This window comes from Notothenia rossii, assembly GCF_949606895.1.
Source record: "Notothenia rossii genome assembly, chromosome: 9".
Classification (NCBI taxonomy): domain Eukaryota; kingdom Metazoa; phylum Chordata; class Actinopteri; order Perciformes; family Nototheniidae; genus Notothenia; species Notothenia rossii.
In genome coordinates, this window is record NC_136907.1 from 31,266,457 (window position 1) to 31,286,608 (window position 20,152).

Consider the following 20,152-nt stretch of genomic DNA (forward strand, 5'->3'; position numbering starts at 1 on the left):
CCTAAATCTGTGACATTAAATATCTTAAAAACAAATGAAAGCAGGCACAAACAATTAGCATTAATTTCCCATAGATATGTTCTGTACAACCAATGCATGTTAATCTGCGTATAGAGGCCTACCTTCATGCTCAGTGTTTTGTCCCCTACCGAGAGCCAGCAGGGCCGTCGCCACGAAGATGGAGAGCATCCAACTCATTTTTCACAGATCAAAATCTCGACCATGTATTTAAAGACCACATTGTACGTGCATGTTTTTCTTTGAGATGATGCTAACTCACTGTTCAGGGCGTTCTCAAACACTCAATCCTCTGTAGCTGTGTTTCTCCTCCCCTCGGTGCACCATCAGTCCCTAATGGACTACAGAATCATGACAGCCAGCAGGTTAGCATTATATGTATGAGAATATCTGGAGTATCATTAGTCAGTGCAGTAAAATGACATTAAGCTTTGCAAGAAAATCTAAATGGTTAGATAATTTGACACCTTTCATTGCTACATCATATGCCGTGAATGAGCCAGTGTATTACAAAATGAAAAGCCTTTGGTTTACACGATTTTCACAAAGGAAACTCAGGCTTCAGTTTTAGTTTTGTAGCATAAATAAGTTGTTTTTTGATGGGGGTGTCAGTAAACATGTTTATGATGGCAGGGACAGAGACATGTGATGGGAGGAGATAAAGTCCCTAATGACTTGGTTTACACAGGTAGCCATGGCAGTGCTCTCTACTGCTGCTAACGGCCAGTACCAGCCATTAATGTCAGGAGAGGAGGTGTGACAACTTCTTTCCGTTTCCTCTCATGTGTTCTCTCTCATTATATGATGGAGCAGCAGCATGCTTTGGCTGTCAAATGTTCTTAAAAAAGACTATGTTAGGATTCTGTCATGACTTTCATTTTATATGAATATACATTTGCATCTGATGAAATACTACAGTCCTCAGTATTATTTTTAATATTTTCATGTATAATTTTGCAAACGAAGTCCTTAATTGATGCTGATCCTTTTATAGTAATGAGGTGTGAAAATGTGCTTGATTAAACCTCCTTCAGCCATTAGGTGATAATGAATGGGTACATGTTGATGCGATGGAGCATGTAGGGAGGTTCGGGGCTACAAGCTGAGTCAACTAATGTGTCCACAAATTAAATACAGTTACACCACAAAATAATCTTCAGCTCATTAGAACATGGTTTAATGTCGATTTCCTGCTTTTCTTCAGCAATGTCCCACCTGGTTGGGTGTAGATGTCAATGCTTTTCAGGAACCAACCTGTTGGATATAAACATAGCAACAGGTCCCTCCTGGATGCCAGTAATGACACACACTTACTGCTACGCTAAGATGACTTCCATTTAATCACATGCCTAATTGGTTTCATTGGGGGTTAGAGAAAGTGCAGTTGCACATATTATATCTGCACGTTGTTGGAGACAGAAAAATAGGTAACCCAAAAAGATGACTGTGAACTAAGATTTTCATCGTCATAACTAATGACTAATAAAAAAGACTTGCAATGTATATTTAGATTTGCTAAAAATCTAAAGATGGACTTTGGTTATTTGAAATGCATAAAAATATGTGCTTTAACTGTACATTACTTTTTTTGTTTAAGTCCCCACTTGCTCCTCCCTTGCACAGTTTACTGTAAGACATGTGACTTCTTCAAACTTCCAATACTTAGTTTCAACAATACTTATAATCAATAATTGCAATGCAGTGCTCTAGTACAACAGTGTCAATTACAATTTGCAGTGTAGCTTAAGTTTGCAAACCTTTGCTCATGATAAAACAAAAGATAGAAAGGAACACAGACGATGACAGCTAAGGTGAAAAATACCACCTATCTCTTTAAATTAGCTTCAGTGATAAATCTTCAGTTGGTCCCGCCTCCTGGTCATTTTACCACCCAATCAGAGTGCAGTGCACGTGACGAGCGTTCATTGCGATGACCTCATCCCTGGTGTGGGATGACGTCAAATTCAAGATGGATGGAATCACGACCAGCGCGCAGAAATCTACACAACAACACTGAATAAAGTCCCGGCTGTGCGGAGGAAAGACCTAATTGACGACGGGCAGGGTAAGTGTAGATAGACTACATAACTTACCTTTAAACAGAATTAGTAGGCATGTTATAGCATAGTTGGTAGAGTGCTGTTAAGGAGAAGCATTTTCCTTTTCCTCCCTGACGTAACTCGAAAGGGGGCTTGTGCTGCTGTAAGACCTGAACACACATTCTGCAGCCAACAACTACGCCATGTCACGCAGGGTTGAAGCGTTAACAATAAAAAAAAAACACCACTTCCACCGGGGCTTGAATACACTCCCCCTAAACTCAACAGCTTTTCTGTCTGCACCGACTGTATTTTCATTCCGGGATTACCGCGGAGGAGTCCATTGAAACGTGTTCAACTCCACCCCCCCCCCCCCCCCCCCCCCACTTGATGAGATAGAGCGGCGGCGGAACCGTTTTATGGTCATTCACCCACACACAATGAGAAACTCGTGACTGTTTTCTGAACTGAAAGTGGGATTTCGGATGAAGAAGTTATGTGTCATGAAAAATAGAGCCACGTCTCATGTATGATATAATTATGAAAGCCTCACTCCAAGACTTCCTCAAAGAATACTGACAGAAGTTAAATTAGCTGTTCTTTTGACGTTTAAATTGTGCTGAATAGACAGTCGAACGTGTGCTAGTTTTGATGAATGAATGAACCTTCTGCCCACAGCCTATTTTTAGTAAGTGTCAACATAAGTAGCACAACTTCCGGTCAGCACTTTCAGAATAAACTTCTTAAGAAGTGTCGTATCTTTAGATAATTAGCACCAGATGCTCCTGCTAGAGGCGTTGCACACAATGCCTTGAGGCAATTGATGTCTTATTACTGGATAATGAAACACTTTAATTTGCCAGATTATAAGTGATGGGCACCTACCTATTTTTTTCCAACTATCTGTTATGCTACGCACAAAATTCTTTATTAATCCGCCGGGTTATTTTGCACCTCTTCTTCTCCCACATTGAACATTGCAGAAACTCCGTTCAAACATCAAACCGTTCAGCTCGGTCGGGAATCGAGGGCTATTACTTTTCTCATTCATAACTTTCATAATTCCAGAGATACATCCGATAATTCATCACATTTTTAATATGGAAGTCAATGGAGAAACTCTTCAGATTTGAACAATCTTCATGCAACTTCAACTGCTAACTGCTCCTTCATACTTTCATTCAGAAACCTCATTCCAACTTTAAAATGTTACAAATCTTTCTGACATTATTCGTGTTACACCACTTTTAAATCTGATTCATACTTTTGGAGGTATTAGACCTTGGTAAAGAAGCTTTCTTCAGATTTTAGAGTGCGTGATGTCACAGCTAGAGTGGAGGACAGATTTCATTTAGAAAAAAAAACATGGAAACCTTTGATCTCTGGACACGTCGTTAGCTCAAATATAAACACCTGTGCAGGCCTGGTTCCAGAACAAAATGACTCCGGGTGCATCTGAGATTAGAGAGGGTGCAGTGGTAAAGTGCTAATTTTATAAATGGGGAGTGGACCTAACACCCTCTAGGTGGCTAGAGGGTGATTTTGGCTCGGGGGCCACTATGAGTTTTAAAATTTGACAGACGGGCCGGGCCAGTAGCAGATCGGTGAAAAAATATTTAGCTGTCCACTCCTCATTATACACTCGGCACTCAATGTTGACTTTTCTTTTCTTTGGTCCACTCATTGTTACAGATGAAGGTCCAAAGTTGAATTATTGCGTCATCGTTTGCGTCATGACGTAACCGTTTACGTGCCTTCTTATGACCCACACAGTGCTTTACGTCGCTGATTTTCTCCACAACACCGCTCACAACAACATCAATAGAGGACTGCGTCGGGTAGTTTTTAATTATACGATGCCAGATTAAATTAAAGAACTACTTCTCCAACCTTGTACCTTTTCTCCAGAGTGCCGTGGTGTATTGTTTATTAATGTGGTTCAGCTGCATTACTGCCTGCTGCAGTGCTGCTCGTCTACCGGAGTTTATTCTCCCGTTAACTCGCGGCAGCGGCCGCTGTAAAGTTTTCATTGTCTGACTGTCACACAACAAGCAGCTTATAAATATCCCCCATCCCCATAAGTGAATGTGTTTTAGTCTGAAAGCGGTTTGGCATCTCAACGCTGTTATGAAAGTTCCTCTGGCATTCTACAGGTGATGTTAGCTAATCGGACTATCTTGACTACTTGTTGCTATCATATTGTGGCATAAACCGTTTTCTACACGCATATTTTACCGCCGTAGTTTTCGTTATGATTTTACTTGTGATGGCCACATGTAGCCCATGTATTGATTCCCTCCGATAGCTGCAATAATACAAAACAAAAGGAAAACGTCTGCCTCTTCACAATGGTCAATAACAGTGAACGGATGGTTATTAAAGTAAGATAAAATAAACAGAATCACACTAAGCCTGGTTAGTGTTGCCTTACTTTATATAACTGTTTTTATAAGTGTGTGGTCGCGTTCTAGTCACTTTGCTCAGTGCTACTGCTTGTTACAACTTCTATTTGCCGTACTCGCCATGAACTGTTATTGCTCAGGTTAATCTCGACCCCCTCCCATGTAAGCGAGAGGTATTTGGTTCTTGGATCTTGCCGGGTTGCCGAGTGGGGCCAGCTGAGAGAATAGACCCCCCGGGAAGATTTTTTTTAAAATATTGAAGTTAAAAGCATCAATCTGGTGCACTTTGAGAGCAAAATGAAGAGATCTATGGATACATCTCAACACCCATATGAAACACAACTGTAAGCAGATTTACTATTTCTTTATGGCTATTTTACAAATCACTCCCCTTTCAAGACCGAAATGTCAACAGGAATATTCCAGCCAATCTCTGTTTTGAAACCATGAGGTGCAAAATGAGCGCCTTACCCCACTGTACAGGCGAGTTGGGTAGTTTTTTTAAAATATACCTGGCAGGCTCTGTTTTGCCGAGGTCCTCTGGCACTTGCGGGCCGCCGAGGGGTGGCGGTGTTTGGGGCAACAAAGGCTGCTGCGGCTGCTCCGTGGGCGAGGCGGGCAAAGCCGGCGAGTCGGGCGGGAGGACGTTAGTGTCCACGACAGTGGCCGCGGGTAACGTAATGTCCCCATGATCTCAACTGTTATTACCTGCAGTAGATGCAGTGTTACTGCTGGCGATAAGGGCTGGTTGTTTTAACCGTTTTCTGATGTCCATCACTGACTGCTGTGTAAGCACTTTGCAGATGATGAACGTGCAGCGGCACAGGTCACGCGCACCTGACATAATAACGTTACTTACCGTTTAAATTGACCAAATAAATGCAGCAGACAATGTTATTTAACCACAATTACAATTAATTTTATTTCAACTATATTCTTCTTATTATTATTATTACTACTATTATTATTATTGTTATTATATATGTAATATTTTTTCACTTTTAATTTTTCAAATGAGGGTGCATAACGACTCAACTGAGGGTGCAATGCACCCTTATGCACACCCGTAGAACCGGGCCTGCACCTGTGTCATGGAACACGATGATGTCATAACTCCAATTGACATGCTCAGAGCAGCAGACTTCAGATAATGGTTAATGGTCCTGCCCTCAACAGCTCTACGTTAATTATGGGGTGTCATCATAATGCCGTTTCCACGGAAACACATCCCTCGCCATAAAACACAATGTCGCTGTAACTCCAATGGACACGGTCCGATCGTCCCCCAAACTTTGCTTGTATATCACCGGTCTATGCCTCAACAGCTCTACGCCAAATCTGAGATCTCACCATTGGCTGTTGCCATGGAAACGCATCCCTTGCCATAAAACACGATGTCGCTATAACTCCTATGAAAATGTTCAAAAAGTGTTCAAACTTCACATGTGTGCTAACAGTCCAGCCGTGAAGACATCTACGGGACAGTTTTGAGATTTATTCAAATGCCGTTGCCATAGCAACACAATGCTCGCCATGAAACACGGTTTTCTCATAACTTCAGTGAAAATGCTCCAAACGGCCCAAAACTTCACAGGTTTGGTAACAATGCAGCCATCAACGCATCTAAGCGTATTATGGGGTGTCATCAAATGCCGTTGGCATGGCGACAGATCATTCGCCATCAAGTTAGTTCAAAAGTTTGCAGTTCAAATATTCTGCTGCTTTTCCAAGCCTTTTTACTTTCTTTTCTTCTCTCATCACACATTCAAGCCCCCATTGTTCATGTATCATTTCAATCTAGATTCTTCACTTTCTTCTTACACATTACATTTCAGCATAGCAGTTTAGCGTCAGCTTTTCAGCATAAAGCATTCCCACTATCAATTTCTTTGGGAATTGCATTCTCTAGTTCAAACTGCTCTCTAACAACATCCCTCTTCCAGTGGGAAAGACATTTCTCCATGGTTTACTTGAGTGGAAGTACGAATACACAGTGGTTTTAAAGTAACCAAGCACACTTACTCAACTACTGTACTTAACTACAATTTTGGAGGGACGTCTACTTTAATTGAGTATTTTAATATTTTGCTACTTTGTACTTAACTATCCCACTACAATACACTACAAAATCGTTAAGATTTTAACGGTACTACTACTCTACTATACTGCTGATCGATCTGGTACAATAAAGGTATTTTTTAAGGGAAAAACTAAACAATTGGAAACACAATTAACATTGCTTTTTTTGATGTATGTATGAGATTCTAGAATGCTAGCACCAGTGGCGGCTGGTGGAAAATATTTTTGGTGGGGCTGTTGATATATTGAGTAAAAACATTTTTGGGGGAGAAATTACCCCTTAAATTGGGACTTCTGGTGATGTAATGGCCCCATAAAATCGTGGTTCTAGGGCCAGGAACAACCAGACTGAGTCGGGCTGAATATGCTAAACTAGAGAGAGAATCGCTGTCAAGGGGGCTACAACTACAACAAGATGAACATTTGACCGTGATTTAATTGTAATACACGTTTCAAAATGATGCCGAAGTAACAACATACTGATACCGGACAGTAAAAACCATGAATTAAGGCTTTGACAAGTCTGCAGACAGACGGCAGGCGAAAAACCTTTTAAAATGCGTGTTTTCTAATGGAGATTTGGCTAAGCTAACGTTGTAAATGCTCTGACCGTCCACACTCACAACAACGGCCTATACAGACATAAATAAACCAGCGACTGTATTCGCCATGACACAGACAGTATGTGGTTTGTACTTGTTTAACTTTTGTCTAGTTTCTGAACAGATATGAAGAGCTGTGAGCTCTGAGTGCTAAGAGCTAACGGCTGTGTTGTTTTTCTGGGGAGCTCATTGAAGATGACGTCACGGCTCCGACTACACTGCGTTACTATAGATACTACCCCAGTTCCTCACGAGTCTAAAAAACAACTCACGTCAACGCACGTAAGCAACGTGGGCGCCAACGTGGGAGCCAACGTGAGCGCCCTCGTGACCAAAATATTTGACGGCGCTGATTGGCTGAAATTATGTTTCGGCGGCACAGTTTACTATTGAGACTTTTGCAACGTGCTGGTTGCTGCTGTTTGGCTCGGGGGCAGCGCCCCGTAATGATAAACTAATGCCAAGGGCAAGGCCAGGCAGGAAATATGTGACTTATCAGTAACTTTAGACATCGTAACACAATTTTAAACAAGATTTTATTGTAGATTATACATTTTACTGATACCAATTGTATGATATTTACCTTGTTCATTAAAAATTAAAAATATAAAATATATATATATTTGAAATATATTTCTTTTTAAATATATATTTTTTAATTTAATATTTTTTAATTTAATATTTTTTTGTATGTGGGAAGAGGTGGGGCGGCGCCCCTATGGGCCGGCCGACACTGGCTAGCACACATAACATACCTGCAGTGGTGGTATGTAACTACGTAGATTACTGTACTTAAGTACAATTTTGAGATACTTGTCCGTTCTCATTTTTTTAACAAAGACATTAAGTACTTAAATTGTTTGCTACTTTGTTCTTCTACTCCACTACAATTCAGAGGTAAATGGTGTCCTTTTACTCCACTATGTATTTAATACCTTTAGTTACTTTACAGATCTGGATGAATGATGTGAAATATAATCAAATCTTAAATCAGAAATTAGTTCCACCTGGAGTAAATTCACAATCTACCCTGCAGTATACAAAGCAGGGGTCAGTGTTCAGGGCCGGTTCTAGTCAATTTGCAGCCCTAGGCGAGATTTTAGGCGAGATTTTCTATATAAAGATTAAATGAAAAATCTCTACAAAAGACAATACACTACAAAAACAGAAACTTATTGACATAGGTAATATACGTCAAAATTGCTTCAAATGTATTCAGTATTGTATGAACATGTTTTAATTGGGGGGTGGACGTCACATCCTCTACGGGGGTCCGGGGGTATGCCCCTCCGGGAAGATTTTTTTTGAACATTCTAAAGTAAAATGCTTCAATCTGGTGCACTTTGAGCACACAATTACTAGAGACCTGATCTAGGGGGTACAATTTTAAACTTTCGGTTTACATTTTAATAATCAAATAAGTATGTGACCATAACCTACCATAGCAAATAACAAATAAATGTAACGTATTTTATTTTTGTTGTTCATTTATATCTTATTTTACCATAACATTTATTTATTTATGCATATTTTTGTATCTCTCCAACTTTAAACAATATTTTTGGTTTACTGTCCTATAGTATAGATTAGAATGATTTCAAACCTGTTTTTATTTACCCTAATAATTATAAAGGAGTGCCTTGGAAATATGTGTTTACATAATTTGTAAACACATATTTGTTTGAGACCCTCTGAGATAACTTAGACTAAAATGAACTATCTAAACACTCAAAGAGTCCCTAACCTCACCTGAGCTGTAGTTATCTCTCTCTGTCTGACAGCAGAGGACTCTCCCTCCACCTTGTTGTTGAAACAGCTCCTTATGTCTTTTAGAGCAGCTAGCTAACCAGATGCTAACAACAAAAATACAAGTAACCGGCTCTCTCTCTCTCTCTCTCTCTCTCTCTCTCTCTCTCTCTCTCTCTCTCTCTCTCTCTCTCTCTCTCTCTCTCTCTCTCTCTCTCTCTCTCTCTATACATACATACACACATCCTCCCGAGCTTGAATGACCCAAAGCGACCAATCGAGGGCTTTGATTTCGTCAAAATAAATCGACTCTAATAATGAAGAACATTTACACATTTGTTGCAATAGTAATTTATTCACAAACTACTACTCGTCACATTGCTCCCTGTCACTCTCCTTTAATTCCTCCGGTGACTTTCTTCGATTTGAAGATATATTTCTTCCCCGGCGTTTGGCCTGTTACCGGTGGTTTTAGGCAAGGCAAGTTTATTTATATAGCACCTTTCAACACAAGGCAATTCAAAGTGCTTTACAAAAATGAAAGACATTAAGAAAATGGCATTTAAAAACAGTCATTAAAAAGCAAAGATAATAAAATAAACATGAAACATAAAAAATACATGAATAAAAGTTACAGTGCAATTTAAGATATGAACAGTTCAATTAAAAGCAGCGGCAAAAAGAAAAGTCTTGAGCCTGGATTTAAATGTAGTAAGAGTTGCAGCGGACCTGCAACATTTTAGAAACATTTGGGCGAATGGTTAGGTCCCGCGAAAAGTCAGCAGCAAACAGCTCTCTGCCTTTCATCCAATTACGACATCTGCCTCACCAATCGCTATGTTGTAGCTCTAATTAAAGAAAACATTTAACAAAACTGCTTGTCAAAATACCAATACCTCAGGACAATGTGAATTTACGTCTTACTTGTTTTGTTTTCTTTAAGCAATATTTTTAGTGGTCCGAGCGGGCAAGTGGTAAGCAAGTGTTTAATTTAATTTAACATTTATAATGTTGAGTCATTCGAAATAGCTGCACCTTTACCCGCTTTGATAACACTTTAATGCATCAATAATTATAAAATACATCATATATATTATTCTGAAATGGACCAAATCTGCAGAGTGAGTACTTTTACATTTTGTACTTTCAGTTTATTGTGATGCCAATACTTTTGAACGCATTACTTTTACTTTCACACACTGTAACTTGTACTTGTTACAGAGTGTTCCTACACTCTGGTACTTTTACTTAAGTACAAGATCTGAGTACTTCTCCCACCTCTGCAACTACATGGATGTCAATATTCTCGAATTAGTATAGTATTATCAGAAACATGTACTGTAACAATGTCTAATTTCTCAGCCGATGCAGACGTTTAGAGCAGGAGTGGCCAACCAGTCAGAGGTTAAGAGCCACATTTTTTCTATGTTACTGCAAAGAGCCACATCAAACACACAGTCGCTGATACGCCTTGTTTCAGTTTTTTGTTTTCTGGAGACAAGATTTCAACCACGTCACTGATGCATTATTGTGGCATTGGGATATATATATTTTAAATCCTCTGGAGCAGAGAGAGGAGCTGTGGATTATTGTTATTGATGAATGCATCAGTGTTTCTTAGGGTCACAAACACTAAACTCACATCTTAAAATGAAAGCGTTTAGTTTATTTAATAAAAGAGCACAATAAACTTAAGTCAGAATTATCGGCATTCAATACTTAACAGACCTACTAAATATCAGGTTTAACTGTCAAGAGTAGTGTTGTCACGATACCAACATTTTGGTTTCGATACGATACCAAGTCAAGAATTGCGATTGCGATTATTTTTTCGATACTTTTCTTAATAAAAGGGAAACAGTCTTCAATGTAATTATTGTGCTTTATTTCACACCATAACCATAACACAAACTTTTAAACAACGAGAACAATAAATAAATCTAGAGAATGCAATTCCTGAAAAAATTGCTAGTGGGAATGCTTTATGCTGAAAACCTGACGTTAAACTGCTATGCTGAATTGTAATGTGTAAGAAGAAAGTGAAGAATTTAGATTGAAATGAAAGTTGTAAGAAGAAAGTGAAGAATTTAGATTGAAATGATACATGAACACAGGGGGCTTGAATGTGTGATGAGAGAAGAAAAGAAAGTAAAAAGGCTTGAAAAAGCAGCAGAATATTTTAACTGCAAACTTGTGAACTAACTTGATGGCGAATGATCTGTCGTCATGGCAACGGCATTTGACGACACCCCATAATACGCTTGGATGCGTTGATGGCTGCATCGTTACCAAACCTGTGAAGTTTTGGGCTGTTTGGAGTATTTTCACTGAAGTTTTTTGAAAACCGTGTTTCAAGGTGAGCATTGTGTTGCCATGGCAACGGCATTTGAAGAAATCTCAAAACTGTCCCATAGATGTCTTCACGGCTGGACTGTTAGTACACATGTGAAGTTTGAGCACTTTTTGAACATTTTCCTAGGAGTTATAGTGACATCATGTTTTAATACGAGGGATGCGTTTCCATGGAAACGGCTTATGGTGAGATCTCAGATTTGGTGTAGAGCTGTTGAGGCATGGACCGGTGATATACAAGTGAAGATTGGGGGACGATTGGACCGTGTCGGTTGGACTTACAGCGACATCCTGTTTCATGGCGAGTTGTCTGTCGCCATGGCAACGGCATTTGAGGACACCCCATAATACGCTTAGATGCGTTGATGGCTGCATCGTTACCAAACCTGTGAAGTTTTGGGGCGTTTGGAGCAGTTTCACTGAAGTTATGAGAAAGCCGTGTTTCATCGCGAGCATTGTGTTTCCATGGCAACGGCATTTGAAGAAATCTCAAAACTGTCCCGTAGATGTCTTCATGGCTGGACTGTTAGCACACTGCTATCTGAAGTCTGCTGCTCTGAGCATGTCAGTTGGAGTGATGATCATCGTGTTCCATTACACAGGTGTTTATAGTTGAGCTAATAAGCTCTGTAGAGATCAAAGGCTTCATTGTTCTGAATGAGAGATAAACCTCTTACGGCCCGTCTACACTACAGGCATGAAAAAATCTTGAAGCTGGGCGTGTCTGAAGCTTGGCGATTTTTTGCGAGCAACCAATCACATAAATCTCCCGCCCCCGACATACAAAGCAATAGCAATGTTAAAACGAAGTAAACTGGATATAAACTCTCCAAACAGGCGAAAAAACTATCAGTTTCACCCACTGTCTCTGCAACCTCCCTCCATGCCTGGTTCCTCCGGTTTGTATCCCGGTAAATAGTTCCGGTCGTAAAGAACCGGGTGATTTGCTACCGTAATATCTCGTTTGGAATATGAGGAAATGAACTGCGGTCTGGCTCTCCCAGCTTGCACGCGGTTTGATTGGCTGCGCTTGCACTGGCGGGATTTGCATAAACGGGATTTGATTGGCTGATGCCAAGCATCGAGCCTCAAAAGTTGAACATTGTTCAACTTTTGATGCCGATAGATGCTCGTGATGCTTGCAAAGCCATGCCATGCTCCCCACAATGCAGTTCGGCGAAGATTAAAAATCTTCTACGTCACTCCATTCAAGTGAATGGGCGAAGCGTTGAAAGCATTTTTTGATGCCTGTAGTGTAGACGTACCGTTACATGTGAACGTTTTGTGGAAGAACCGTAACAGATTTCTGTGAAATTTCAAAACGTTGAAGCATCTCAAGAAAGTTGAGTATCTGAAGTGTAGTGTAGTTTCGAGTTAATAATGTGGCCTTTTTGGCAGTTTAACTAAAGTTTTTGTCACTTCATGCCCTCAAAAAGCATTTTGTTTAATTATTTTTTGCTTAATTATTTGTCATTTTTCAAGCTACGAGATGTTTTCCTACGTTTATCATGAAAAATTATGTTTCAAGAATGTAGGGTTTGGGAATTATGGCAGTTTTAAAAAAATATATGAGGGCACATTTCAAGATTTTCTACCCTCTAGCTGTGACATCACGCACTCTAGCTAATGTTAAAATGTGAAGAAAACCTCAAAAACAAGGTCTGAACAATGTTTAATATCTCTAAAAGTAAGAATCAGATTTAAAGGTTTATACTACACGAATAATGTCAGAAAGATGTGTAACATTTTAAAGTTGGAATGAGGTTTCTGAGTGAAAGTATGAATGAACAGTCAGCAGTTGAATCGCATGAAGATTTGTTGAAGTCTGAAGAATTTCTCCATTGACTTCAATGTTGAAAATGTGATGAATTATGGGATGTATCTCTGGAATTATGAAAGTTATGAATGAGAAAAGTAAAAGCCATCGATTCCCGACCGAGCTGAACGTATTGATGTTCGAACGGAGTTTCTGCGATGTTCAATGCGGGAGGAGAAGCGCAGCAAAATGAGTCGGCGGAACAATAATAAACTTTTCGTGCGTAGAATAACTGTTAACAGCATTCCCACTAAATAAATGACAAGAATTCGTATTAAATAAAATTAATATATTTCTTACAGACAGGCCTCCTGGTGTCCGTAGGCTTGCCCACACTGTCAGAGATATAGCTAAAATACATCAAAATTTCGCTTCTGGAGTCTTTTTTGTCAACAAGCCGAGGCGCAGCGGCAGTTGCTCTCCCACTTGCAGCCATGCTTCTCGTTTTCTCACATGCTCTGGCAGCTAGCGTGTGCACGAGAGAGGGGAGGGACTTAGAGCGTGCTGGAGAGGGGAGGGACTGCAGGCACGGCTGCAGTGCAGGGATTGGAAGCAGAGCGCTGAACACACATGGCTCTTATTAAAACGGCGCTTTCTCCCCGGAGTACTTTTCCCGGTCATTCTTCAAGTACCGATACTAATGAAACGGAGGAATCGTAACGTTTTTAACGGCAGGGTATCGCGGTGTACCTTTCAAGTATTGGTACACCGTGCAACACTAGTCAGGAGTCAGTGTCTCTCCCCCAAACTCACACATATAAAATTCGATATGAACTGAATAGCCGCATGAAACTAGGCAAAGAGCCGCATGCGGCTCGAGAGCCGCGGGTTGGCCACCCCTGGTTTAGAGTAACAATTTTGTGACGATGCTGATGTTTTATGAACAGTTGTTTAGCCCTTTAAAACACTTTCTTTGAATGTGCACACAATCCTAAAAATAGTTTTTACAAACACAAGTTTTACAAGTTTACTCATTGAGGAAACTTGAAGTTCCAACAGTCAGTGGTTGCTTCCTCACAGAGAGGAGAGGAGACTCCCTCTGAAGGATTCTAAAGTTATGGCAGACCCTCAGTGTTCTAATCCTTCAAAAATGATGTACAATGTTTATCTGAGAAGTAAACAACTTCAAAATAAGCAGAGCAGCATTTTCATACTGCTACAGTATCATGATATGCTTATAAACGAGCTGTGTACAGTATAGCCCAGGTGACCATCAACAAGTCAAAACAAACATTTCCAAAGCCTTCAACTTACAGAAAAACAATATACAATCGCTTGTTAGACTACAAACAGACCAAACAAAGTTATCGCAAAGTGTCAAATTACACATTGCAAAAATGTAATAATAATAATTTAAAATAAAAGGCTAAATCATACACTTGGAGAATATGATATAAATAAAGATAGACAGCAATGGTGTTTTGCCAGGACAAAATACAAGACCAATTGACACAGGCATACATCATGTGCGTGCCCTTTTGTGTGGACATTCCTGTGTTTAAAGCTAATCCTCTTGTCTTGTCTTTCAGCCATGGAGAGCCTTGTGCATTACAGCAATCCCTCCCATGCCCTCTCAGTGTTAGGGGTCCTGAATGAGCAGCGTCTGCGGGGCCAGATGTGTGATGTAGTCCTGGTTGTGGCAGACCAGAGGTACCAGGCCCATAAGAGTGTTCTGGCTGCCACCAGTGAGTATTTCCAATCCCTGTTCACACGGATGGACGCAGTGTCGCTGAAAGTTGTAAACCTGGACTTCTGTGAGCCTGACGCCTTCGAGATAGTTCTGAATTACATTTACTCCTCCTCACTTTTTGTGGACAAAGGCAGCTTGGCAGCCATTCAAGAGCTAGGCTACAGTCTTGGAATCCCTTTCCTCACCAACATTGTGTCAACAAGGCCACATGCATCCTACTGTGTGTCTAGAAAAAGGCTTTCCTTCACAGAAGGGGATGAGAATGATGTCCAGACAAGGAGTGTCATTGTGCGTCGGGTCCGGAATGACACCATCAATCCCTCTCGCTCAAATAATGAGAGAAATACAGCCGAGAAATCATCTTCTGCAAATTCTACTCGAGAGTCAGCCCATCCTCCATCAGTACACAACCTGTATGAATCAGTCAGAACATCTGAATCCATCAGCGGGAAATCGTGTGAACAGAGTGAAGCTGCTGAAAGGAAGTCAACGTACCCATACACCTCCATTTTAAAAGGGAATCCATCACACGTCACATCTGTTCGTCCCCAGCTGACATCATCAGTGTCCTTCAGTGATGCTGAGCACATCAGGCTGCAGTCGGTCACTGACCCGGACACTAAAGAGGAGAATGAGGAGCTGGAGCCCCACTATCACACCAAAGTGCCCTTTCAGGGTCAGGCTTCTGAGCCAAGCCAGACCATAGACAGGAGTGGGCCTCTGATAAAAAGCCTACTCCGTAGATCATTATCCATGGACAGCCCTGTTCCAGTCTTCTCACCAACACTGGAGCTCAAGGAGCTGCAGAATCGTGAACAATCAGTTGTTAAAATGGCGTCAAAAGCATCTGGGCTAGAGACATCTGCTTACAATGGCAATTCAAAACGAACATCTCCCCTGGTTCTCAGGTCAAAGTTCCCCAGCAGGTATTTAGAAAAATCTCAGGTAGAACGAGAGGTCAGTGTGAAAGCTGAGCCCAGCAGCCCCCTCCCTGACCTCATGGACGTTGTCCGAATCACAGTTGGAGATGCTTTGCAAGGTAATCTCAAAGACTTGCAAACAAATTACGATCAAGGCTCCCGGCCAGACTTCAATCCTTTTGGGAAAAGAAAGGACAGGCCAGATAACAGAAGGTACCCATTTAAGAAGGACAAAATATTTAAAGAACAAACCCTTTCACTGGATGAGAACATGTCAGAAACAGTACCTCAGAGTGCCAGCGGTGACTCTAATGAAAACCTTGGAGAGCCGCCTGAGAACAAGGTTTTTAAATGCTGGAATTGTTTAAAGGTTTTCAGGTCGAGTGCTGGACTACATCGTCATGTTAATATGTATCACAACCCCGAAAAGCCGTATGCTTGCGAAATCTGCCACAAACGCTTTCATACAAACTTCAAAGTGTGGACTCACTGCCAAACTCAGCATGGTATAGTTCAAAACCCGGCCTCGTCCTCCAGCTCCTCTGTACTAGATGAGAAATTTCAGAAGAAGTTAATAGATATTGTGCGAGAAAGGGAAATAAAGAAAGCCTTGCTTTGGAAATTAAAGAGGAATAAGCAGGGTTTGCAATCTTCTGCACTCACCAAAAAGAGATCAAGACCCAACTTCATATGTCCTTACTGCGGGAAAGTATTCATGTTCCAGTCTCAGTACAGACAGCATTTAAGGACACATCCTGCTGAAAAAGCTGACCAGGAAACGGCAAACGAGAGCCTCCTCTACCAGGAACAGGAGGAGAACATCGAGCAGCAGGACACAGATGCTGGTGGTTACTCCTGTAGACTCTGTAATATGAAGCTGTCTTCTCTCTTTGAGCAGGGCGACCATGAGAGGGGCTGCCGACATGCGACTGTATGCCCCTACTGCGGCCTCCGATTCTCAAGTCCAACGGTCAAGAAGGACCACGAGGCACATTGTAAGTACAAGAAACTGACTTGCCTGGAATGCATGCGGACTTTCAAGTCCTCCTTCAGCATATGGCGCCACCAGGTGGAGGTTCACAACCACAACATGATGACAGTCCAAGAGCAACTTCAGCTGAAGCAGCAAGGGAACAATGAAGGGGCATCTGAAATGCTCAGAGAGGAGCACTACAGTGACGAGCCTCTAGCACCCGGGAGCTCCAGAGAGATCATCACGTACAGCGACTCCTCAGGTCCACCCATGTACGATTCAGATTCCTCCTCCTATGTGCCTGAGGACCTGAGCATGGGCCATCATGGCAAGCTGGTGGTGAAAGAAGAGCCCTTAGAGGAGGCTGTGAGTGAGATGGAAAACTCAGAATCTGCCAAAGGTGGGCTGGAGGAACCCGGTGTGTGGCCATGCGAGAAATGCGGAAGTCTGTTTAGCTCTCGCAAAGACCTAGAACGCCACCAGGAGCTGCTATGCCACATCAAACCGTTCATCTGTCACATCTGCAACAAAGCCTTCAGGACCAACTTCCGCCTTTGGAGCCACTTCCAGTCCCACATGTCGACTTCTAACGAACCCGAGGCCAAAGAGATGGACAGGGACCCTTCACCTCTGTCTCCATCACCTCCCACCACCCCTCAGAACTCTGACCACCCCTCCCCACAGGCCTCCGTGCTCACATCCAGCCAGACGGCGCCAGTGGCTGCCGTAATGGCCGAGGAGTCAAGCATCCCGGAGCCCTGTAGCTCGTCAGTAAACAAGACGAAGAGGCCTGAACTCGAGCGGCAAGCCAGCAGCCACAGCCCCGCTCTGTCCAGGTCCAACAGCATGGAGAATCCCAGTGGCCCTCAGGAATCAGACACACTCTTTTACCATGCTCCATCCCTCTCCGCCCTGACGTTTAAAAGGCAGTACATGTGTAAACTCTGTCACAGGACCTTCAAGACAGCCTTCAGTCTCTGGAGCCACGAGCAGAGTCATAGCCACGTATAAGCCTCACACAGGTTACAGTAGTGCATTTCTCTAGAGGCACAATACTTAGAATATTAACGCACCTCAGCCTACAAAAAGAAGACTTCGAATGTATAGCGTATTTGCTTGCCTCCTATATCATATATATAACAGTGGCCATGTTCATTAGAGGTGTAAACGTGAATGTGCAATCAAGTGCTAGATTCTTCTTGGAGATGAGATTATTAACTTGTTTATTTTCCTTTTCAAAATAAGCATTTATCTATTTGAAACTTGTTTTAGTTGTCTATTTGTATTTATCTATCTAGGTGTTTTGAGAAAACAAGGTACAGCGTTGCACCCACACAATCCTTGTACCACTTTTGACTCAAAGGTACAGTGACAACTAAATACATTGTTTTCTCAGAGTGTGGAAAAAGTGCTTTAAAGTTTTGGAGGCTGCAGTGATTTAAATAGTAATGCTTATTGCTTTGTATCAGATATATCTCTTGATGTGAGTGATACCCCTTAAGATAATATTGGTGGCCTCAATAATGTTTTTAATATGCACTTTGTCAAACAGTTTGATTCTGTAAAAGGGGGATGTAGTCCAAAATGTTTGCTTGAGTCGTTTCACTGACAGGTTCAAGGTTACAAACGTATACATGATAAATAGGCCCACTAACTCTCTTTTGTTTTGTTTTCATACTTAGCATTCCTTTACATTAGTTCTCTCATATTTCAGATTCACAATGCCTTTGGGTCATGTTGTGTTATAGGCAGATTGAATAGAAACTTTGGTATAACAACAAGTTCTATTACAAACTATATATCAAACACATGCACCTCTGATAGCTGCTGTCAGTACGCAGATAAAGTTTCATGCAGTACTCATTTATCTTCCTAGCCTGATGAATTATATTTGTGTATACAAATAAATGAGAGAGTGCAATCGTCCGCCACAAAGATGTTAGAAAGTGTTTTTTAGGTAAATGACTGTAAAGCACTTTAAATGTGTCTGATAAACCTTAAAAGCTAGAACTCAATCTGAAATATTTATAGCAGGCACACTTTTCAAATAACGGCACACTGCACTATAGTAATGCAAATAATGTTGAACTCAAATAATTAGGTAAACTATTTCAATGTGTTATTTATTAGAAATTGTCACAATTGGTGAATCAAGGAGTTCAGCACCACCCTGCACCAACAGGGTGATCATTAAGAAGCTTTACAATGCTTTGATGGCCTTATGCAACTTGAATAATATGTGTTCCATATTATTTTATATGAAAGCACAATAGTTTCAAATGATGACTTTTCAAAATGAGGGAAGCATGAGAAAGCAAATGTTTTATTCTATGAATGGTGAAAAAGTGTTCCTGCTTCATATAGATTATTATTAAAGGTAGTGTTGATTGTATTCTTGTACAAGTATATAGTTCTGCTTTGGCTTGATGGATTAGACCTTTGTCATAAATTATTCTGATTGCTACATTTTGGGAGATGTGGCATTCAAAGAGTGCTCGACACACTGGGAATGAGTTTCCCTCTGAATGAGCAACACCAGCTGCATTGTGATGTTACGTTCTTTTGAAGAAGTTCTGTATTGATAATAGTGCTCTTGTTTTCTTGTGATACAACTTTCTGAAAGTTTCACAGAAATGATTAGAATTGTGTACATGGAAGTGTTTATATTCTCAATTTTGTACCAATTTTGTTAGTAAACAAAAGTGTAATCTTTTTAGTATTCCTGTGCTCTCACTGCAATAATGAATATTTGTATCAGCATTGGTTGCATTATTGTTGCTTTTGAAAACTTGCAGCTGTTTTGTGTTTAGGTTTTTCTACAGTTTTTGTGCTTTAAATCTGTAATAAAGAGTAACAATGGAGTATATATACAACCATTTGTGGTATTTAAATAATTCAGTCAACTACACTGACTCATTCACAACTTATTTAAAGCCCTTATCACACATTCACAGGGCTTTTTCTATCCATCAATGAGCTTCTTTCATGCCACTTAACTTTGTCCACATTGCAGCTTGATGTACCTTTTACCCTGACACACCATTCACTTTCTGGATTGACTGCATTGTCTTAGTACTTCAAAGCAGATACAGGGCCCCATGTGCAGTATTGATATGATCATAAATGTAAAGGGCCTTGGATATAGTGATACACAAAAATACATTATTTGTAATATATTCCTACATTTATACAAAAAATACCTTCTATAATTAGGCGATTCGTTTTTCTTTTATTAAATATATGTATGATTATTGCATCATTTTATATATTTAACATATATTCATATTGAAGTCAGTTCTCAGTTTCTTCAATGTGACTTTGAGGGGAAAACCCCTTGTTGTATCCATTTGTCATTTTAAAAACTGACACACGGTATCCTGTTGGCAGGAGAGCCTGAGCTCTGGGATGTTTTTAAAGCTGAGGGCCACAGTGACCATTTGTGGGAGTGAACCTAGAAGGTGATTGCTTTTATTTGGAAAAATGGCAAACTGGAAATCCTGTCCTATCCATGTGTC

The 20,152-nt window shown here is 40.8% G+C and overlaps 2 protein-coding genes across 5 annotated transcripts in view; one reads left to right on the forward strand and one right to left on the reverse strand.

Moving 5' to 3' along the window:
- Positions 1–2,375, reverse strand: part of umodl1 (uromodulin-like 1) — a 36,187-nt gene extending 33,812 nt beyond the window's left edge. For 2 of the 4 annotated variants that reach the window (XM_079652360.1, XM_079652359.1), the window contains exon 1: positions 123–1,956. In XM_079652360.1, coding sequence (XP_079508486.1) covers positions 123–198 — 76 coding nt within the window. In that variant the 5' untranslated portion in view covers positions 199–1,956. Of the gene's footprint in view, positions 1–122; positions 1,957–2,111 lie in introns of those variants that run through there. The other 2 variants (XM_079652358.1, XM_079652357.1) reach the window with 2 other exon arrangements.
- zbtb21 (zinc finger and BTB domain containing 21) lies at positions 1,953–19,510 on the forward strand. Its single transcript, XM_079652361.1, has 2 exons — positions 1,953–2,083; positions 14,584–19,510. Exon 2 carries the CDS (start codon positions 14,586–14,588, stop codon positions 17,646–17,648), a length of 3,063 nt encoding a protein of 1,020 aa, XP_079508487.1. The 5' UTR covers positions 1,953–2,083; positions 14,584–14,585; the 3' UTR covers positions 17,649–19,510.
- The last annotated feature ends 642 nt before the right edge of the window (positions 19,511–20,152 follow it).